Source organism: Erpetoichthys calabaricus, chromosome 3 (assembly GCF_900747795.2).
Source record: "Erpetoichthys calabaricus chromosome 3, fErpCal1.3, whole genome shotgun sequence".
NCBI lineage: Eukaryota > Metazoa > Chordata > Cladistia > Polypteriformes > Polypteridae > Erpetoichthys > Erpetoichthys calabaricus.
In genome coordinates this window covers 51,618,900-51,639,303 of record NC_041396.2, presented here as the reverse complement: position 1 = coordinate 51,639,303, position 20,404 = coordinate 51,618,900, and the positions used below count along the sequence as shown (strand labels likewise).

The following is a 20,404-nucleotide window of genomic DNA, read 5'->3' as shown; positions in this document are numbered from 1 at the left end:
CCCTTAGGAATGTGGAAGGCTGGGACTGAAATCTTGTCACACATAAGCTACAAAACTAAACCATGTGGGCTCTAGTTATCTCCATCAAAAACCCTTACAAACACACACTTTTGTCACCCCAGCACTAGTAACAACAATGCAACAATCTAAGAGCTATCAGAGAACAGTGTGGAAGACAAAGAAGATATATGGACAAAGCTTTTATTTTTAAAGATAATTAAGCTCAGGAGGATATATATTAATGGTAAAATGGAAAAACTGAGACAAGTATATGAAAGATCAGGATGTACACTTAAACAGCTTTGATGAAAAGCTGAAATAAAACTGGACAATAGTCCAGGAAAAAAAATAATTTGAATATAAAATGAAAGTCAAAAGTATTTCTATCTAAACTGGAAGGTGTAAAGGATATACTAGTTGAACCTGCATTGAAGAATTAAAACAAAAGGCAATGGCTACTGATAAAAAAAATTGCTTTAGAATCTGAATTCAATACACACTAATACATTTGAGAGGTCTGAAGACAGATATAGATGGAAAAACTTCATACCTTTAGGAATACCAGAAACAACAGAAAGTCTTAACCCAGTGAAATGAGTAGCAGAATGTTTCTCTAACACCAAGGTTTGCCGGCTGACCAGAAACCAAAGTTTATGAAGCCCTATAGTCAGATTCAACAAACTATGAGGAGAAGAAAACATGATATTCCATTTCAGGTTGACAAAGGAGATTATGTTTGAAAATAGTCAAATTCATATCTTTTCCAGATTTCTCAACTACAATTGCTGCAAAATAGATACATTTTACAAAATCAAATAGTACCTACAATACACCTGATTATCAGATCTAGCCTTAAGTTTCTGGCTAGACTCAAAGTAATGGTTGATGATCACTTCTACTGTATATTTACACTTCTCCAGAGGAAGCTGATAAAACAAAAATATTCCCACAATCTTTAAAGCATTAAAAGTTCATATTAAGGGTTGAAACAAGATCTTTTTGAAGTCAGGGTTAGATACTTGAGCTACTGGGAAAGCAAAGAACACTGTCAGCAACATGAGAGTTTAATTTAACGTCATATGCTTGTAACATCCATCCAGCCATCCATTTTCCAACCCGCTGAATCCGAACACAGGGTCACGGGGGTCTGCTGGAGCCAATCCCAGCCAACACAGGGCACAAGGCAGGAAACAATCCTGGGCAGGGTGCCAACCCACCGCAGGACACACACAAACACACCCACACACCAAGCACACCCTAGGGCCAATTTAGAATCGCCAATCCACCTAACCTGCATGTCTTTGGAATGTGGGAGGAAACCGGAGCGCCCGGAGGAAACCCACGCAGACACGGGGAGAACATGCAAACTCCACGCAGGGAGGACCCGGGAATCGAACCCAGGTCCCCAGATTTCCCAACTGCGAGGCAGCAGCGCTACCCACTGCGCCACCGTGCCGCCTGCTTGTAACATGTACTAAGATTAATACAAACAGGTTTACCATTTTTTAGTAAATTTTACTAACCGCTTGTACTGGCATATATTAGTAAACATTAAGAGTGTAAATTTCCCTTTTCTTCTTTGATATATATTAACAAAAGTATATAGAGAAACTAGAGAATAAAGAAAATAATGAATATTTTATAATTTGTTTATTTCTTTCATTTATAAAGAACATACTGCTCAAGTTAAGGACATTTTAATAAAATGCAAATAACATAGCTCAACAAGCTTAATGGAGGTGATCCTGATAAATTTCTGAGAATTTCAGAAAAGCAAGCTGCCATAAATCTACTTTAGGGAGGAAAAGCTACAGGCTCAGAGGGCATTCCAATAGAACTTTATAAAAAGGTTTCAACTCAATCAGTACAATTTTTTATTAGCAGAAGCTTTAAAGAAGCTAGAGAAAATATGCTATGCAAAACATCACCCTGACCTTCAATTACTATATTTACTTAAAAAAACAAAGACTTGCTACGGTGTACATTAAACAGACTAGTTTCACTTCTGAGTCATAATGTTAAGATACTAGAGAAGGCTTCAGGTAGAAGAATTTAAAAATGCTTTCTTCTGTATTATCACAAGACCAAACTGGACTTTCTCCCTAATCTTCAGTGCAGCTTAAAATATATTCACTTACAGCACTGGATACTCTATAGGTCTTAATGATCCTTGGACCAAAGCCTTTCTCTAGAGATGAGTGGGGCTATTTATTTCCAGAATATTCAGTTCGTTTTAATAATATGACCTTAAATTACTCTGAATCAGAGCATGAAAAGCAGATAAGGATGCCCATTTTCATCAATATCACGAATGCTTTTTATGACTACCATCAAACCTTTAGCTATTCATTTCCCGAAGCAATCCTAGATGAAGAATGTCAATAGGATTTCATAAAAAAAAAAAAAACTGGGTTCAAATGTAAGTTGAATAAAACAGTGTTTTCTCTTATGAATTAACTGGCATGACTGGACCACTGTGTTAATATCTGACCAGTATAAACATTTGGAGATAACCATCTAAAACATATTTTTGGTAGTGAGATGGGAAAAAAAAATCAAATAAGCTGTTAACAGATGGACTACATTCCATTTATTATTTATAAATATAGTTAACATAAAAAAGTTAAAGTGCTTCCTTTGTCTTCACAGCAATGAAAATAAACAATTAAGAGTTCAGCAATGTTCATCAAAAAAATAATGGCAACAGATTTCTGCCAGACTGAGAATAATCAAGTCAAAAGTCAAATCTGGTAAACATTTCCTGAACTGTGGGGACAACAATACGTGTAACAAAATGGCTGGCTTGTGTGTTTGTGCTTGAAAATGCATGTTGGTCCTTTGAAAGCTTTTTACACAAGTCAAAAGCATGGCTTGAGTTATTGTGAATGATAAGTCATGCTCTGTAATAAACATAGCAATATGCATTTTCTGATTGTATACACTGTCTGGCATACATGTATCAGCAGCTGTGGTAGCTGTTGTTCCTGGTAAAAATGATGTAAACTGAAGGATGAACAGCTCTTCTGTGAATCTGATCTGGGTCAGACTAACAGTAGCTTTGTTACCTCTTGTTTTTGTACTTTAGTTTCTTTGAATCCACAATACAGAAACAAGCATCAGGTTTGTATAATGTGAGAAACCGAGTGCCAAAGCACAGTCCTTCATCATCATTTTCCTAAAACCAAGCCCACTGCCTTTTACTTTTGACACTTCTTTCTAATACTATACAGGATTTTTGTTTATCATTGGCTGAGCTTTCAAGGTAGCAACTTCCTTTTAATATATGACATGCCTTATGGAAACCGTAGTATTTCAGCAGTGACATTAAATTTATTGGATTAACAGAAAATATGCACTATGCATCATAACAAAATTAGACAGGCGCATAAATTTGGGCACCCCAACAGAGATATTACATCAATACTTAGTTGAGGCTCCTTTTGCCAATATAACAGTCTCTAGATGCCTCCTATAGCCTTTGATGAGTGTCTGGATTCTGTATGGAGGTATTTTTTTACCATTCTTCCATACAAAATCTTTTCAGTTCAGTTAAATTTGATGGCTGCCGAGTATGGACAGCCTGCTTCAAATCATCCCATTGATTTTCCATGATATTCAAGTCAGGGGACTGTGACGGCCATTCCAGAACATTGTACTTCTGCCACTGCATGAATGCCTTTGAAGATTTCGAACTGTGTTTTAGGTCATTGTCTTGTTGGAATATCCAACCCCTTCGTAACTTCAACTTTGTGACTGATGCTTGAACATTATCCTGAAGAATTTGTTGATACTGGGTTGAATTCATCTGACTCTCAACTTTAACAAGGGTCCCAGTCCCTGAACTAGCCACACAGTATGATGGAACCTCCACCAAATTTCACAGTAGGTGCAATGTGTTTTTCTTGGAATGCGGTGTACTTCTTCTGCCATGCAAAACGCTTGTTATGACCAAATAACTCAATTTTTGTCTCATCAGTCCAAAGTAGTTTGTTCCAAAATAAATCTGGCTTGTCTAAATGAGCATTTGCATACAACAAGCGACTCTGTTTGTGGCATTAGTGCAGAAAGGGCTTCTTTCTCATCGCCCTGCCATACAGATGTTCTTTGTGCAAATTGTGCTGAATTGTAGAACGATGTACAGATACACCATCTGCAGCAAGATGTTCTTGCAGGTCTTTGGAGGTGATCTGTGGGTTGTCTGTAACCATTCTCACAATCCTGCACATATGCCGCTCCTATATTTTTCTTGGCCTGCCAGACTTGGATTTAACAGCAACTGTGCCTGTGGCCTTCCATTTCCTGATTCCATTCCTTACAGTTGAAACTGACAGTTTAAACTTCTGAGATAGCTTTTTGTAGCCTTCCCCTAAACCATGATACTGAACAATCTTTGTTTTCAGATCTTTTGAGAGTTGCTTTGAGTATCCCATGCTGTCACTCTTCAGAGGAGAGTCAAAGGGAAGCACAACTTGCAATTGACCAGCTTAAATACCTTATCTCATGATTGGACACACCTGTCTATGAAGTTCAAGGCTTAACAAGCTAATCCAACCAATTTGGTGTTGCAAGTAATCAGTATTGAGCAGTTACATGCATTCAAATCAGCAAAATTACAAGGGTACCCAAATTTTTGCATAGTCAGTTTTTCACATTTGATTTAATTTCATACAACTAAATACTGCTTCACTAAAAATCTTTGTTCGGAAAACACCCCAGTACTCAGATGCTCCTAGGAAATGAAAGACATACCACTTTTATCTTTTTTGTTGAAAGTAAATTATTATGCAGGCTGAGAGGGGTTCCCAAACTTTTTCGTATGACTATACTTGTCTTCCCCGACCTTAATCAACTCTGATGACACCACAAGTGAAAATTCTGAACAACCCTAACAGTATGCTTCAGTTTGCTGATGGTTAAATGATTGCCCTGCTTGCTTACCATTAACTTCAAAAAAATGTCTAATTCCATTAGAACAAACTCCAATTATAACGAAATCCTTGATTTAACCATTGTTATTTCAGTCCTGAGCAATTTCCTATAGAACAAGTGTTAAAAAAAACACCTCAGTAAAGCAAAGTCCATTTTATCAGCAAAATTAATTACATAGTCATTTTTCATTAAAAAGCAGCAAACCATTCGTATTTCTTATGCAGTTCCACAATACAACAGCCAGTTGGACTGTACATTTATGTCAATAGATTTATTTGACAGTCATCATTATTTAAGTCAGATAACTTTCCAACAACCCTAATCGTAACCATACTGTAAACAGGCATATTGTGTTAAAATCACCAACCCTCTCAATGTAGCAGACATCTAGTGGTCCACAGCTGGACTCTACTGCAAAATTCAAAGGTCATTACACTGTACTTTATTTCTAGTTTCCTTGAGGTACACTTTAATCTCACTCGGCACATCAACCAGATGAAAATTAATTTTTGACACCTTCAGCAAAAGTGCTTACTGCTAAGACTCCCTTGTGTTTATGCTATTTGACCAGTTTGTAATATGTTTCATGAATTTGCTGATATCTTACCCTGTTAACACCTAATCATCTTTTTGTCGCATCCGAACGGGTCTCAATTTTGTGCTTCCAAATGTATGAATTTTATGTAAAATATCACCAAGTTTGTTTTTTTTTTTAAAAAAAGAACAAATAGCAGAAATTTGCGTAACAGAGAAAGTTACCATTGCTAACCACTGATGCTGGTAAAAAGAACAAGATATTCTCATAAGGTTTTCTATCCCATACATCAATCTTTGTTCCAGTTACAATAAAAGGTTAAAAGTGAAAAGCAAATCTTCAAATTAATAAAAGCTGAAATTTCAATAAGGACCTTTTGATAGTGAAGATGAATTTTTTGGGACACTAATTTACTTGATTTCATTTGGTGTGAGGAAAATAAGAATAGTCATGATTCTGTTTTGGTATGCAAGAAAAGTACCACCGTGCAAAAGAACAGTATCATTAAATGACTAGAGATAATTCTGTCACCAATGAAGGGGTTACAAAATGGAATTAGCAGTCGTGCCAGAGGTAGACAACTCTCTTTAAATAACTTTTAAACTCTTAAAAAAAATGCTAAATAGGAACTTCATTGTGCTGAAAAGTTTAAAATAGCTTATAAATTTATTTTCAAAAATGTACCTACCCGTTTCTCCAGACTTCTCCGTAATTTCCACAGACTTTGGTCTACTAGTTGGAATGAAGTCACAGTCTTTTGTTCTCACTGAGGCTGGCTCACATTCTGACTTTGGTCGATTAAAAGGCACATCACCATTGGGCCTATAAACAAGAAACAGTTACAGCTATAGTTATATATTTAAACGACTAAGCTACAGAGTAAATGCATGTTTACTTACCATACTGTAAAAGTCAAACTTACTAAGTTAATGTTAAAGTCAAATTCACTTATTTTGTTAACCAGAATTGAATTTTAGTTTTAAAAAGCTACATCAATAATGGAAGGTTCTAATCTAACCCCTGTAATCTAACATGTAAATGGAATATTCTGACTTACTTCTTGTCATTCTGAAAAGAGATTTGCTTGGCCTTTGTTCTGCCTAGTTTCTTGTCATTTTGCATATAGACTTGTGCAGCCTTTATTCTGCCTTACAGTTGACCACAGCACAGCATAAATTCTAATAAAATGTAATATGATGTAATGTGGCTTCAACCTTATTAGCTTGAACTAAGCTAATTAGGCTAAGCTAATTAATCCTAATAACTAAATTTACTAGGATACACTATAGAATGTTATGTTTAATCAGACTAAATTACTTTTCTTTACAGGTATGTAAACTCACATTTATTACTAGCTTGGATTAAGGATGTCCATGATGACTTCATGTGCAAAGGGTCATGTAGACACTATAGTGTGTATAAAATGTCTGGAAAGAGGATTATTTATTGCAATACATACAGCAGGTGAACGAGTCAACATTTTTCTCAGTAAATATATTCCTAATGGGGTTATTGACATGACATTTTCACCATATGTCAGTAACAACCCAAATAATCCACACATACAAAGAAATCAAAACAAATAATAATAATGAATAATTCTTTGCATTTATATAGCGCTTTTCTCACTACTCAAAGCGCTAAGCAATTGCAGGTTAAGGGCCTTGCTCAAGGGCCCAACAGAGCAGAGTCCCTATTGGCATTTATGGGATTCGAACCGGCAACCTTCCGATTGCCAGTGCAGATTCTAGCCTCAGAGCCACCACTCCATAAATTATGTGTAAAAAAAGTGGAATGACACAGAGAAAAACTATTGAATACATGATGAAAAGGAGGTGCAAAAAGGCATGGAAAGCCAAGAAACCAACTGAAATCTCTCAGTATTTAGAAAGCAATCCTGCCCCCTATCAGTGCAAAATAATATCAGCTGGTTTGGTCCTAATTGAAGGTCTATAAAAAAGTTTCTCATTACCAATTTGTCACACAAGAACCATCTCATGATGGGTAAAAGCATAATAAGTAAAGACAGATTAAGCAAGGCATACATATAGGGAACAAGAATATGAAACTATGATACAGAAAACACACCACATGACAAAAAAAAAGTACAGTCAAGTGTCCACACTGGAGATTTATTTTCTTTTCAGCTATCTGAGAAATAGAAATGAAGCAAGATTCAGTTTAAGTTTATAAGAAAGAGACGGTAGAAGTGTCACGAATGACGCCAATGTGTGATGTGTTTTTAAATTTTTAATTGTTTCATCAGGGTGCATGTTATGCTACTGACCTTCCTTGACTTTTCTTAAATAGCTACACTTTAAATATGTGCTTTTCATTTTTTTCTTCTTTTCACAAAAGATTCTTCCCATTACTACCACAAATAATGCCAATGAATACTGGTGCCCAGGTTTGAATCACTGCTTATCTCCTCCACCTTGACCTTGACTATAACCTTTGACTACCTTGCATAACCTTTTTACCTCAACAAATACTTTGCTGGTACTGTTATCAATATTACTGAACACCGTTTCCCAACTGTGAGTTGCTGTCACTCTTCTGAAGTACAAAATAATCACAAAAAAGTTGCATTTGTTATTACATTGTTTAATAAAGCCTGATGAAGAAAACAATTGACAAATTGACAATACTGTGCTGTTAGTGAGCCACCTTTTACCAACGTGCTCTTCATTTGTGGTTTTGCTCCATTCACAAAATGCATTCTTGCATGTTCTCCTTTGTACTTTGTATTCTGATAACTTTCCGGCTAAATCAGACTCTTGACACACTTCCTGCTGAACCACATCACATGTCACAAGTAAAGGCAGAATTTAACTACTGACAAACAGTTATTACCGATAAAATGTTGATTCTCTCATTACTTCTGTAAACCAAAAAACCCAATTAGTGTGGCATGTAATTTTGGATAGATGTTGCAAATAACAAATAGTGGAACCTCGGTTTGCGAGTAATTTGGTTTACGAGTGTTTTGCAAGATGAGCTAAAATTTGTAATAAATTTTGACTTGATAAACGAGCGAGGTCTTGCAATATGAGTAGTATGTATACGCTTTGTCTGCTGAGCGCCATGTGATCACAACTGAGCTGATGGTTCTTCTCCCTCTCTCGCTGCGGGATTGTGGGCAATCGTCTCCTATTCTCCGTCTGAGTCGGTGTGCCTCACTCATATAGTAAACATCCGTACGAGCGTATACCGTTTACTACAGCATTGTGACCACATTTGTGTGTGTGTGTGTGTGCAAGTCCCCGTCTTGCACCCCAAAACACGAAGCTGAGTCTCAGTACTTTAGCAACACCAGCTTTATTCAGCTTGAAACTGCAACAGCGCGGTTATTTATTGTAGCGTGATCTGCCACTCTCCTATACACAGACACAGCAGTCAGGCAGGGTTGTGGCCAAGTAGTACTGTGCCCTGCGCATTTGTAGTGTTCCTTATATCACCCATCGACGGCAGGCGCTTATAGCATGACTGCAATCTTTTCGGATTTGCTTTTACGGCGAACTGCTACAGCGCTGGGAGACTGTGATTGTTTTGGGATGCTCTTCCGTGTGTCATCCCGTTGGATGGAATCCCACAAGAGTTTAGAAACTCATTCACACCAGCCATGATTCTTTTCAAAGGTAAAGTGCAGGTTAATTTGTTTTATGTATTTTTACTTTATATTTTGTATTAATCATTTTTATATGAATAGTTTTGGGTTTTGGACCGAATCATCTGAGTTTGCATTATTTCTTATGGGGAAATTCACTTTGATATACGAGTGCTTTGGACTGCGAGCATGTTTCCAGAATGAATTATGCTCGCAAACCGAGGTTCCACTGTATATACTAAATGTTATTCTCTGTTTCGAGAAAGATCCCACTTGATTACCAGGAAAATGGAGTCTGTGACTATGGTGGTGCGACTGAGTTTTTCAAAGGCAATGGAAGAAATATTTTCACATTAATTATCTTAAACATTGGATGTGGGGTTATGGAGAGTTATGTTATTTGCTTCAATACTATTTTGGTATTGGGGTCTGAAAGCAGGCATTGACACTGAACTCAAAATTTTAGTACCTATCCAACATGGCACTTTACTTGTCAGTCATCTCAGTCTGATTGTTTCATTGGCCATACAGCCTGTTGTTGGGAATATTTTTCACATTTTCATGCCATAAAAATGAAAGCTCCCCGTGATGTGTCAACAGTGTGTTTTGCATACTACTAAAATAAATAGAATACTAAATAGAGGGTGGTGTATAAATTAAAGCAGCCTTAGCGATTGGATTAACTCACTGAATTTTACTACACAATCACCATCACAAACATGTTCCAAATGTCGTGAACCATAGTTTAAGAAACTCTGATTTAAATGACCATGAATGTCTGCTCTTTGTTACAATTTAGCTGTGAAATAATATAAAATTAAACACATCTGTCTCAAGAAAGTGAATTACAAATAAAATGGAAAATAATAACTAAGAATAAGATCTGTACTTCAAGGAGAAAGGCACACATTTTACATCTTACAGAGAGGTTCACTAATGGGATAACTAAATAATCTTCGATTAACAAATTCAGTTAAAGTAACAAATGGAAACATACCGGCTAACTGGGACTGAAGGCTGGGGCTGTGGTTTTTCAGGTCTTTTTGGAGGTATCATTCCTGGTCTTATCAGTGGAAATTTTCCTGGTGGGGGGACAGGCTTTTTTGGAGGAATCAGTGGAGCAACAGGCTTATTTGGTTTTATGTCTTGGAGTGGCTTATCATCTACAAGAAAATGTATAAATGTTTATATCTGAAATAATAAATATAAATACTGCAAAAAACATTATTTAGAGTTTGCTAAACCATAGTGGTGTTTTAAAATACTATTACGAAGAAACTCTAAATAATACAGTATTATTAAAAATCTATCTGGCAATTTCCTAGACAATAATTAACTTTATCATCATCATTACATATTTTGCATGTTCATTTACCAAAGTGAGTTTGCAAGATAATGAAACAATACAATCATTTATACAACACATTATGACTTTGGACAGGGACTGAATCAGAAACGCTGTAGCCTCTCCAACTTTTTCAGTGTATTTTTTTTCTTTTATATAATTCAGCACAACTTCAGCATTCTTCTTACATGCCACTTATCAAAGTACCTTTTTTTATAATATAGTTGTGCTTGAAAGTTTGTGAACCCTTTAGAAATGTCTATATTTCTGCATAAATATGACCTAAAACATCATCAGATTTTCACTCAAGTCCTAAAAGTAGGTAAAGAGAAACCAGTTAAACAAATGAGACAAAAATATTATACTTGGTCATTTATTTATTGAGGAAAATAATCAAATATTACATACTAGGGGGCTTCGCCCCCTGCTCGCTTCGCTCGCCAACCCCTGTGTTTGGTTAATTGGATATAGAATTTTACATTTTTTTTTTTGGAATTGTTTCAATTTCATTATTTTCACTTTTACTTTAAACCTTCATTAAAAACAATATTTTTTGGAGACACATTGTGACAACGCAACGTATAACTGCCCGTGAGTGAAAATTGTTTCAGTTTCTATAATAAATATTCTGAGTTTTTCCGTTTGTCCCTGTGATTTATTGATTGTCATAGCAAAAGCTATTCTCACAGTAAACTGTAAACATTTTACTACGAATGGCATATCACGATCTCCTTTGGTATGTAATGTTATTCGCGGAATATATACATCACCTGTCTTTTTGCCTGTTAAAATTCGCATCGCTTCTCCGAGATCATCAATATACAACCGACCGAATTGTGTACTCTGTGAAATTTAACTTGTCGTTCCTTTAACTGTTGTGGGACCACAGATTCTCATAGCATATGGTCCATTATTGTGTACATCCACGTTTTGTCCATTGAATGATGCGAATGCAAAAAGACTTTGTTGTCTACTCTTTTTTTCAGACCTCAGTTTGTCCTGGTATTTTTTCAATTACACCTGATTCTGATGATTAATCACCTTTTGTTTGCGGTAATGCAATCGTTTCTATCTTTTCTTTGATACTGTAGTGACTGACATGATGAAGTGTCACAAATGTTTTACTTGAACAATCGCGGACTTCCTAACCCCAAACACAACTTTCTAGCACCCTCTCCAACGCTCCCCCTTACCGCATCAAATCAATACCCCGCTATCAGTCCTCCGTGCTGTACTCCGCCTTCCCTCAATCGGACCTAACAGTCACTTAAAACCAAAAAGCCCTTAACCTGGGTGGGACGCTACAATACTTTCGACTTTCACTGCTTTCATATTCTGTACCTTTGTCTGCACGTGTATTGCGCCATCGTTTGTTTGAGCCTTTCGAATTCCACTGCTTTCATAATCCCTTATCTGCCTTTTTTTCTCTCCAATGCATTTGGGTCTCTATTCTCCGTATTGTCCTTATACGCTTTATATGCACTGAGAGCACATGATTTGTGTGTACTATGTGCTTTTACATGATTGATTTCTTTTTGATGGGTGTGCTCTTATATATTCCGTACTGTCTTTGTGGACCTGTGTGGACCCCGTAGTGTCTTACGTTTGACTCTGGGGTGCAGTGCAGAATCCTCTTTTCTGTGTGGCTGTGTCGATAGTCGTTAGCTATGGGCGCATTATGTATCCAGGCGGGCTCGTGTTTGTATATCCGTCAGTCGAGCTCGTTTGTTTTGAACCCGTGCCTGCTTTGCTTCCGCAGATTCAGACGCGCGTTGCAGGCGCCTGCATTCATTGATCTCATCCAGGTGGGCTCGAGTGTGTATCGCTGAGCTGTATTGTGTCTGAATTTGGTGTAAAGCGTTCAGCGATTTGTACAATCCCAAGCAGCACATTATTCCTAACTTCACTCCGCAGTAGTGCCACTCACAATATGGTGGTGCCGCCTGCGTCTTCCGTACCATCTCGGGTTTCACTATGCTGTGTAGTGTGGACGTCTGCGGCATCCGTACTCTCTCTGGTTTGACTTTGGGCGGGGCACCGAATCCAGTTGTGTTTGTTTGTTCTGTGGCCGTTCTCTGGGGCCGTGTGTTAGTTGAGCTGTATTGTGTTTGAATTTGGTGTAAAGCGTTCAGCGGTTTGTACAATCCCAAGCAGCACATTTGTTTTATTTGCTATTTCCGTTAGTTGAGCTGTACGCGTCTGCGCAGTACGTCTCATGGTCCCATCGCCGTGTACCTGCGTCCATGCCATCCGGTTACCTGTGTTCATGCCACCCGGTTTACCATTCTCGGTTAGTAATATGGATTTGTGAGTGGCAAAAGTATGTGAACCTCTAGGATTAGCAGTTAGTTTGAAGGTGAAATTAGAGTCAGGTGTTTTCAATCAATGGGATGACAATCAGGTGGAGTGGGCACCCTGTGTTATTTAAAGAACAGGGATCTATCAAAGTCTGCTCTTCACAACACAGGTTTGTGGAAGTGTATCATGGCACGAACAAAGGAGATTTCTGAGGACCTCCGAAAAAGAGTTGTTGATGCTCATCAGGCCGGAAAAGGTTACAAAACCATCTCTACCAAAACCATCTCTAAAGTGTTTGGACTCCACCAATCCACAGTCAGACAGATTGTGTACAAATGGAGGAAATTCAAGACCATTGTTACCCTCCCCAGGAGTGGTTGACCAACAAAGACCACTCCAAGAGCAAGGCATGTAATAGTTGGTGAGGTCACAAAGGACCCCAGGGTAACTTCTAAGCAACTGAAGGCCTCTCTCACATTGGCCAATGTTCATGTTCTTGAGTCCACCATCAGGAGAACACTGAACAACAATGGTGTGAATGGCAGGGTTGCAAGGAGAAAGCCACTGCTCTCCAAAAAAAAAAACATTGCTGCTCGTCTGCAGTTTGCTAAAGATCACGTGGACAAACCAGAAGGCTATTGGAAGAATTTTTTGTGGACAGATGAGACCAAAATGGAACTTTTTGGTTTAAATGAAAAGTGTTATGTTTGGAGAATGGAAAACACTGCATTCCAGCATAAGAACCTTATCCCATCTGCGAAACATGGTGGTGGTAGTATCATGGTTTGGGCCTGTTTTGCTGCATCTGGGCCAGGACGGCTTGCCTTCATTGATGGATCAATGAATTCTGAATTATATCAGATAATTCTAAAGGAAAATGTCAGGACATCTGTCCATGAACTGAATCTCAAGAGAAGGTGGGTCATGCAGCAAGAAAACAACCCTAAGCACACAAATCGTTCTAACAAAGAATGGTTAAAGAAGAATAAAGTTATTGTTTTGGAATGGCCACATCAAAGTCCTGACCTTAATCCAATCGAAATGTTGTGGAAGGACCTGAAGTGAGCAGTTAATGTGTGGAAACCCACCAACATCCCAGAGTTGAAGCTGTTCTGTACGGAGGAATGGGCTTAAATTCCTCCAAGCCAGTGTGCAGGACTGATCAACAGTTACCGGAAACGTTTAGTTGCAGTTATTGCTGCAAAGGGGGGGGGTCACACCAGATACTGAAAGCAAAGATTCACATACTTTTGCCACTCACAAATATGAAATATTCGATCATTTTCCTTAATAAATAAATGACCAAGTATAATATTTTTGTCTCATTTGTTTAACTGGTTTCTCTTTATCTACTTTTAGGACTTGAGTGAAAATCTGATGATGTTTTAGGTCATATTTATGCAGAAATATAGAAAATTGTGAAGGGTTCACAACTTTCAAGCACAACTGTATCTATATTTGGTAAATAAATTATGTTGTGCATGTAAAACACAAAACAGAAACTTCCCGGTATATAATACCTTTTCTATCATGTGAATCTAAAAATTGTTAAGAATGTTGATCAAATGACTGATGTTAATTGATCATTTAAGTACAGTGGAACCTCGGTTCACGAACGTCTCGGTACACGTACAACTCGGTTTACGACCAAAAAGTTTGCCAAACTTTTGCCTCGGTTCACGACCACACACTCGGTATACGAACAAGCCAGGTTCCCTTTCGGTTTGTACATGTTCAGTCTCTCCCTGTGCATTTCCTGTGCAGCGAGCAAGAGAGACAGCGTGAGAGTGCGGCACACACACACACACACAGGCAGCGCGAGACAGAGAGAGCCACGCACACACACACAGGAGCTCCAGGCTCGCAAGAGAGAGACACACGCATGCACACACAGGCACGGGAGAGAGAGGCGCGCACACACAAAGGCGCTCCAGGCTCGCAAAAGAGAGACGCACGCACACACACACAGGCGCGGGAGAGAGGCGCACACACACAGGAGCGCGCTAGAGAGACACACACACGGGCGCTCCAGGCTCGCAAAAGAGAGACGCACGCACACACACACAGGCGCGAGAGAGAGCAAGCGAGGGACGCATAAGGTAGAGAAGGCTTGTTTTTGTTTTCAGTTCTATTTACAGTGATCGGTTCGTAGCCTGCATTGTTGCAACGTTACTTTTCTTGGTGGTTTATTAAATTACGGATTTTTCAAATGTTCATTTTTCCCCTGTGCTTAAAACTCATTAAAAAAAGTGTTTTTAACGAGCGGTTCCTAGCACTATAGTGCGAACTATTGCAGTGTTAGTTTTCTCTGTTGTTCAAGGTTTTCTCAGTGTTATTCAATGTTTTTACATTTAGTTTACCATTACGCTGTGCATTCTATGGTATAATTAACTATGTTTGTGCTTAAAAACTAAAAAATATATATATTTACATACAGTTCGTACGGTCTGGAACGGATTAATTGTATTTACATACAATCCTATGGGAGAGTTTTGGAACGAATTATGGTCGTGAACCAAGGTTCCACTGTATCAGTTTTGCCTTTGGCAGCATCAGTTAATTAAATCAATTAAATAACATTTAAGGCTCCCACTTTACTTGCCTTACCTTTCTCTGTAGTAGGTGTTCCAGGCCATTAGACTGGCATCACTGTAACTGATGCACATGAATTTTAAGAAACAGAATAATACAATGCATTGCTAAATATAAAGATTAAAGAAATATGATAACTGCATTCGTATCAACAGTGAAAACATGATCGAAAACAGACAAACAACAGAAGAGGCTGACTGTTCTTAATTTGTTTTCAAGATTTTCTTGATTTTGCAAGCTGTTCAGCATTTCACTTTTGGAATTTTAGCATGGCATCAATGTCATTGTGCCCTAGCTCCAATGTAGTTCAAAGCTTGTAAAACCTTGAAGTTTACATGACACAGTCATGAGCTTGTTATGCAGAAAGAATCACACATGACAATGGAGGTTTTTAGCTGGCTGTCTGCTGGCTATTTAGAATTTTAATTTAACTTGGCACAGATAGTTTTATTGTACCAAGCCTTTAAGGATGATGTCCTATGTTGTGCACAGTTAAATGTCATTGCCCCAGGTTCAAGTGGAGGACTTAAGTTTTTTCCTACATTTTCTTTTGTCTATGGTGTGATGTTGCCTTTCTCAGTTCACTGTTAGATATTGCTGTGTTCTCTGCAACTTCATAGGGAAAAGCATTACTCTTTCTGACACAAGTGTGTAAGCGCTGAAGTTCCCTTTTCGAAGTAGTGGTGCTTCTCAGACTGGGATCAATTACTGGTAAAGAGCTTGGCTTGGAAAAGTGGATCTTTAAGGTAGTTTTGGGCATCTAGCTCCAAGGCTGTATGGAAGGTAGGTTCTTGGCCAAAACAAGCTTGTGAGGTTTTTGCTCTGGAAATAGTTTCTTGCGCTGAAGAGAACAGACTGTCTGTCAGCTTTCAACTTCCAAAGAGACAGAAGAGATATATGCACCAAATTTTGAAGGAAAGTATAGCCTCTGATGATTGTATCAAGATCGAATGCCTGTTAATAGGTGCATTATTTTGTAACACATCCAGCCTGAATTCAATTTATGATTACAAGCCTAAAAGGAATGTTGCTTTGGGCTTCTTTTTGTCTGAAGGAGTGTCTGCAGCTCAACTCTTATTTACACCATTGCTATCATATGCTGTACGGAGCTACCAAAATATTACTAAAGCTGCTGTTCAGTCATTCACTTTAGTATTCACTCTGGAATGCATGTGGGAGTGGAGCTGGCTTTATGCATCCCTATTAAATCTACTCTTAACAGGCCTTGTGAACCACTAAATCCTACCAAAATGCTAGGAAAATGTGGATAAAAGATTTACATATAAAAAACAATCAAAGAAACACACACAACTCTTTGGTACAAGAAAATCATGGTACTTATATAACTTCCATAAGCCTTATTTAATATATATATTCCATGTATCATAAAACATCCCCTCTCTTGTTGTAAAGAATATTTATACAATATCTGGTAAATAAATTGTGCTGTGCATGTTAACAAGAGAATATGTACTAACCTTTACAATCTGTTCCCCAAAAATGTGATTTTGAATTTTTTTTTTTGTTGTAATTGTCCAATGTACTGCAATAAGCTCCTAAAAACTATGGATGTGTGCGCCTTTGACTTGTATTAGAATAAATCATCACTTTAGTTCATTTACATTTATTTATTCAGTATACATATTCTGCTTGTCCTTATGCCATACATTCCTGTTTTTTTGCATTTTTCTTTTTAGTATTTTTCTAATAACGTTCTGTGATCTGCGGCATTTCCCAGTATTTATTATTTAGGTAGATTCAGGTAATAGGAGTAACGAATACATTAAGATAATTTGTGTTTTCTATTACGTAATATTCTTGTTTATAATGGAGCTGGTGAGAAGTGACATGCAAGTAAGAATTTCAGTGTACAGTACACCCCCAAAATTTGTGGGGGTTACGTTCCTAGAGCACCTGCAAATTGTGTAAAACCGCGATTTTTGGGTGTGGTTAAAAAGTGCCTTTTAAATGCCTATTTTTATAGTTTAAACCCTAAATACAGTATGCCCCCAAAGCACTTTAATTTCGTTGCAAACCCAGCTTAATACATTACCTAAAAAATTACCTTAATACCATTACCTAAAAACAGAATGTAAAGGTAAACCCATATACTGTACAGTACTGCTATGTCTCCCGCGGTGCTAGAATGTAAAATACTGATATTACCGCTATACATACTGTAATTCATGCAAGCGCGTTTTCTTCGGTATGCGCTGTCATTTTCTTTGTTATAAGTAAATACATAATAATTTCATTTAATTAAAATACAGTAAAATGCACGGGTACTCACCAATGATGAATGATATTGATGATGAAGTAGCTGTGCAGTACGATACAGAGGATTTAAAACTCCTCGGTAGCGCCTCTTCAGGCGCTTCAGGAGGAGTCGTATCTTTGGACGGGTCTTCTTCTGGTGGGGTTTCGTTCTGGCTTTTCTTTATAGGTTTCAGGAACATTGTGATGGGAAGTTGCTACACTGTCTCCTGTAGCGAACTGCTGGTACAATTTCCTTGCTTTCTCACGGATGATGTTACCTTCCAAGGGGATGTTCTTCCTGCAGTCGGTGATCCACAATGTCAAGGCAGATTCCATCCTGATGATATTTTTATTCCTTACAGTCGTTACCTTTTTGGCACTATCACAGAAACTTACAGATACGGTACTCCAGATCGCTGCTTCGTTATTCTTTATGTAGCGTGCGGCGCTTTCATTAATGCCATAGTAGCGTGCTACTGCAGCATAACTTTTTAGTTCCCGGAGCAAATCCAATACAGTAGTTCAACCTTCTCCTGGAGCGTTTTAAACTTCTTCTGGTGCTTAGGCTCAGTGCCAGAAGACTTAGAAGGTGCAGGGTGTTTTGGCGACATCTTGTGCGTTTAATAACAACAAAATGAATACAATAACAAAATGGAAAACATGAGGACACTCAGCTGGAGACGAATCACAGGGCAGCAGTCAATCAGCAGCAAGGAGAAATAAATAACGCTCTCGGATTGGCTACTTTCACCATCCCAAACCGCGTTTCCCTCAGCAGTGGTAAACCCACTCAGCTGGAGACGCGTCACAGGGTGGCAGTCAATCAGCAGCAAGGAGAAATGAATAACGCTCTTGGATTGGCTACTTTCACCAACCCAAACCGCATTTCCCTCAGCGAAAATTCATACTGATTTTTTTTGAACCAAGAGCAAGGCATTTTATAGTAGGCAAAACATGATTAGCATTAGCGGATGCAAAAAATGTTAACAGCAGATTCCATGTACAGTCAAACTCACATGTTGCAAAGGACAGCCCTATTGGTTTACTTATTACAAAAGTGACTTTTTGCAGCAATTCAGCAAAAAAAATTGTATTCTGTGGTTTTTATTTGGAAAATATTACTGGCAACATTCTGTATTAATGGGCTACAGGTATGCAAGTACAGGAGTATTAGCAGAAACACAAGACTGATGAACATTTGTTGCTTGATACACACAAAAAACAACGACTTGCTCTGTATCTCTCTTTTTGGAAAAAATAAAAAACAAACTAAATGCATTAAGCTTATATTTCACTGCTCCAAATACAATATATCCGCAAAAAAACATAACGCAGGTTCAATATACACTGTAATGTGAAGTAAAAAACCCAGAAACAAGTGCCTCATACATTATAATGCATAGCTATCTGGTCTCTGAACAAGCTCATTTCAGAAACGCTTCAACTATGTGTGTTGCTGTTTGGGTTAACCATGTCAAACTACAGGCAAACCAGGACTCACTACTAGACTCAAGCCTGGGACTGAGGTTTGTTGTCAGCTAGAATTTGTGCAGAAGGATCAAGAAATTTGGGCCAAATGTCAATAATCACCTTTTTAGTAGCGTCATCTAATCTGATGCCATATGTTCTTGACACCTAGACAAAGAAAGGCACTAAGCCATCAACTGATATCCACTTGCTGGTCAGCTGGCTGACGTGAATGAAACACCCATTGGACAGGCCAAGAAAATCCAACCAAATAGTAATGGAACTTTGAGAATGACTAGCAAATGCCTGTGGTCAGAGACAATTTCCTACAACCTCAAGAAAAACTTCTACATCTCAATATAACTGAGGAAAGTTGATTCTAAATGAACTGGGTTCAAGACAGGCAGCTGCTTTAAGATGTAACCAAAGGGTAATTGGAACCTGGCACAGAGGCAATGCTAGGACTTTTTAGTGAACAAAAGTGCTAAGGGAAGTTGTCAAATTAAAAACAGAAAGCCTTCTTTACAATGCTAACAGGTGTGTCTCAAGATTAATTGAGAGATCACTGGCAGCCATAGCAGAGGCTGTAGTGAAGGCCCATGTGTCTGGAGTTTGGCAAGGCTGTAGAGAATGGCTTTTGGAGGGCTTCAAAGAAGACCTAGCAAACCATTTGATAACTCAGACTGCTCAGCAAGCGTGGGGAAATGTCAACTGATGATACTGATGAAATGTTGAAAGAGCACTTTGAGGAACTCCTAAACCTGATGGATATGCCCTCCAGGGGAGGTACTGTCAGAAATATTAACTGCAGATGGGCTCACCTTCATGGCAGCTGTTGCTGCAGTGAGTAAAAACCTCCTTAGTTGAAAAGCCACATAGGTGGATGACTTTCATCTAGAAATACCAGAAGTACAGTGAAGGTGGTATGGCTAATATGCCTCCTCACTCCTGAGTGAAAGGTAGGAAAAAAGAGGGAGTGTTCCTGTTAGTGAGGGATCACAATTCTCACCCGATCCTCATCTAAGAAAACTTATGCAGTGTACCGGAAAGTCTGTAGTCAAAATCTTTATTTTTGTAAAGATACTTTAAGGGTCATGAGAGCTTGCCAATTCTGTCTACATGTGCTTTGTGCACTTAGGTAAAATTTTTGGCCACAAGGCTGATGTACAAGAGCATGGGGTTCTAGAGCCACTGCTTTGAGCAGTTTATTTCCTATATCTGTGTAAACACTTCAGCATGTAAAGGTGAAAACCTTCTAGTCAGTGTGCATAAAACCATACCTGTTTTGCTTTGGGTATATGCACATTGTGCCAAGTGTTACGTAGCAATAGGCAGACTAATAAAACTAACACATTAAGCCTGTTCATAAAATGGA

The 20,404-nt window shown here is 38.2% G+C and overlaps 1 protein-coding gene across 2 annotated transcripts in view; it reads right to left on the bottom strand.

Annotated features, from left to right (window-relative positions):
* cd2ap (CD2-associated protein) overlaps positions 1–20,404 on the bottom strand; it is a 277,447-nt gene that overhangs the window by 41,100 nt on the left and 215,943 nt on the right. For both annotated transcript variants that reach the window (XM_028796811.2, XM_028796810.2), the window contains 2 exons: positions 10,069–10,234; positions 6,153–6,286 (listed from right to left, as the gene is read on the bottom strand). In XM_028796811.2, coding sequence (XP_028652644.1) covers positions 6,153–6,286; positions 10,069–10,234 — 300 coding nt within the window. The remainder of the gene's footprint in view (positions 1–6,152; positions 6,287–10,068; positions 10,235–20,404) is intronic.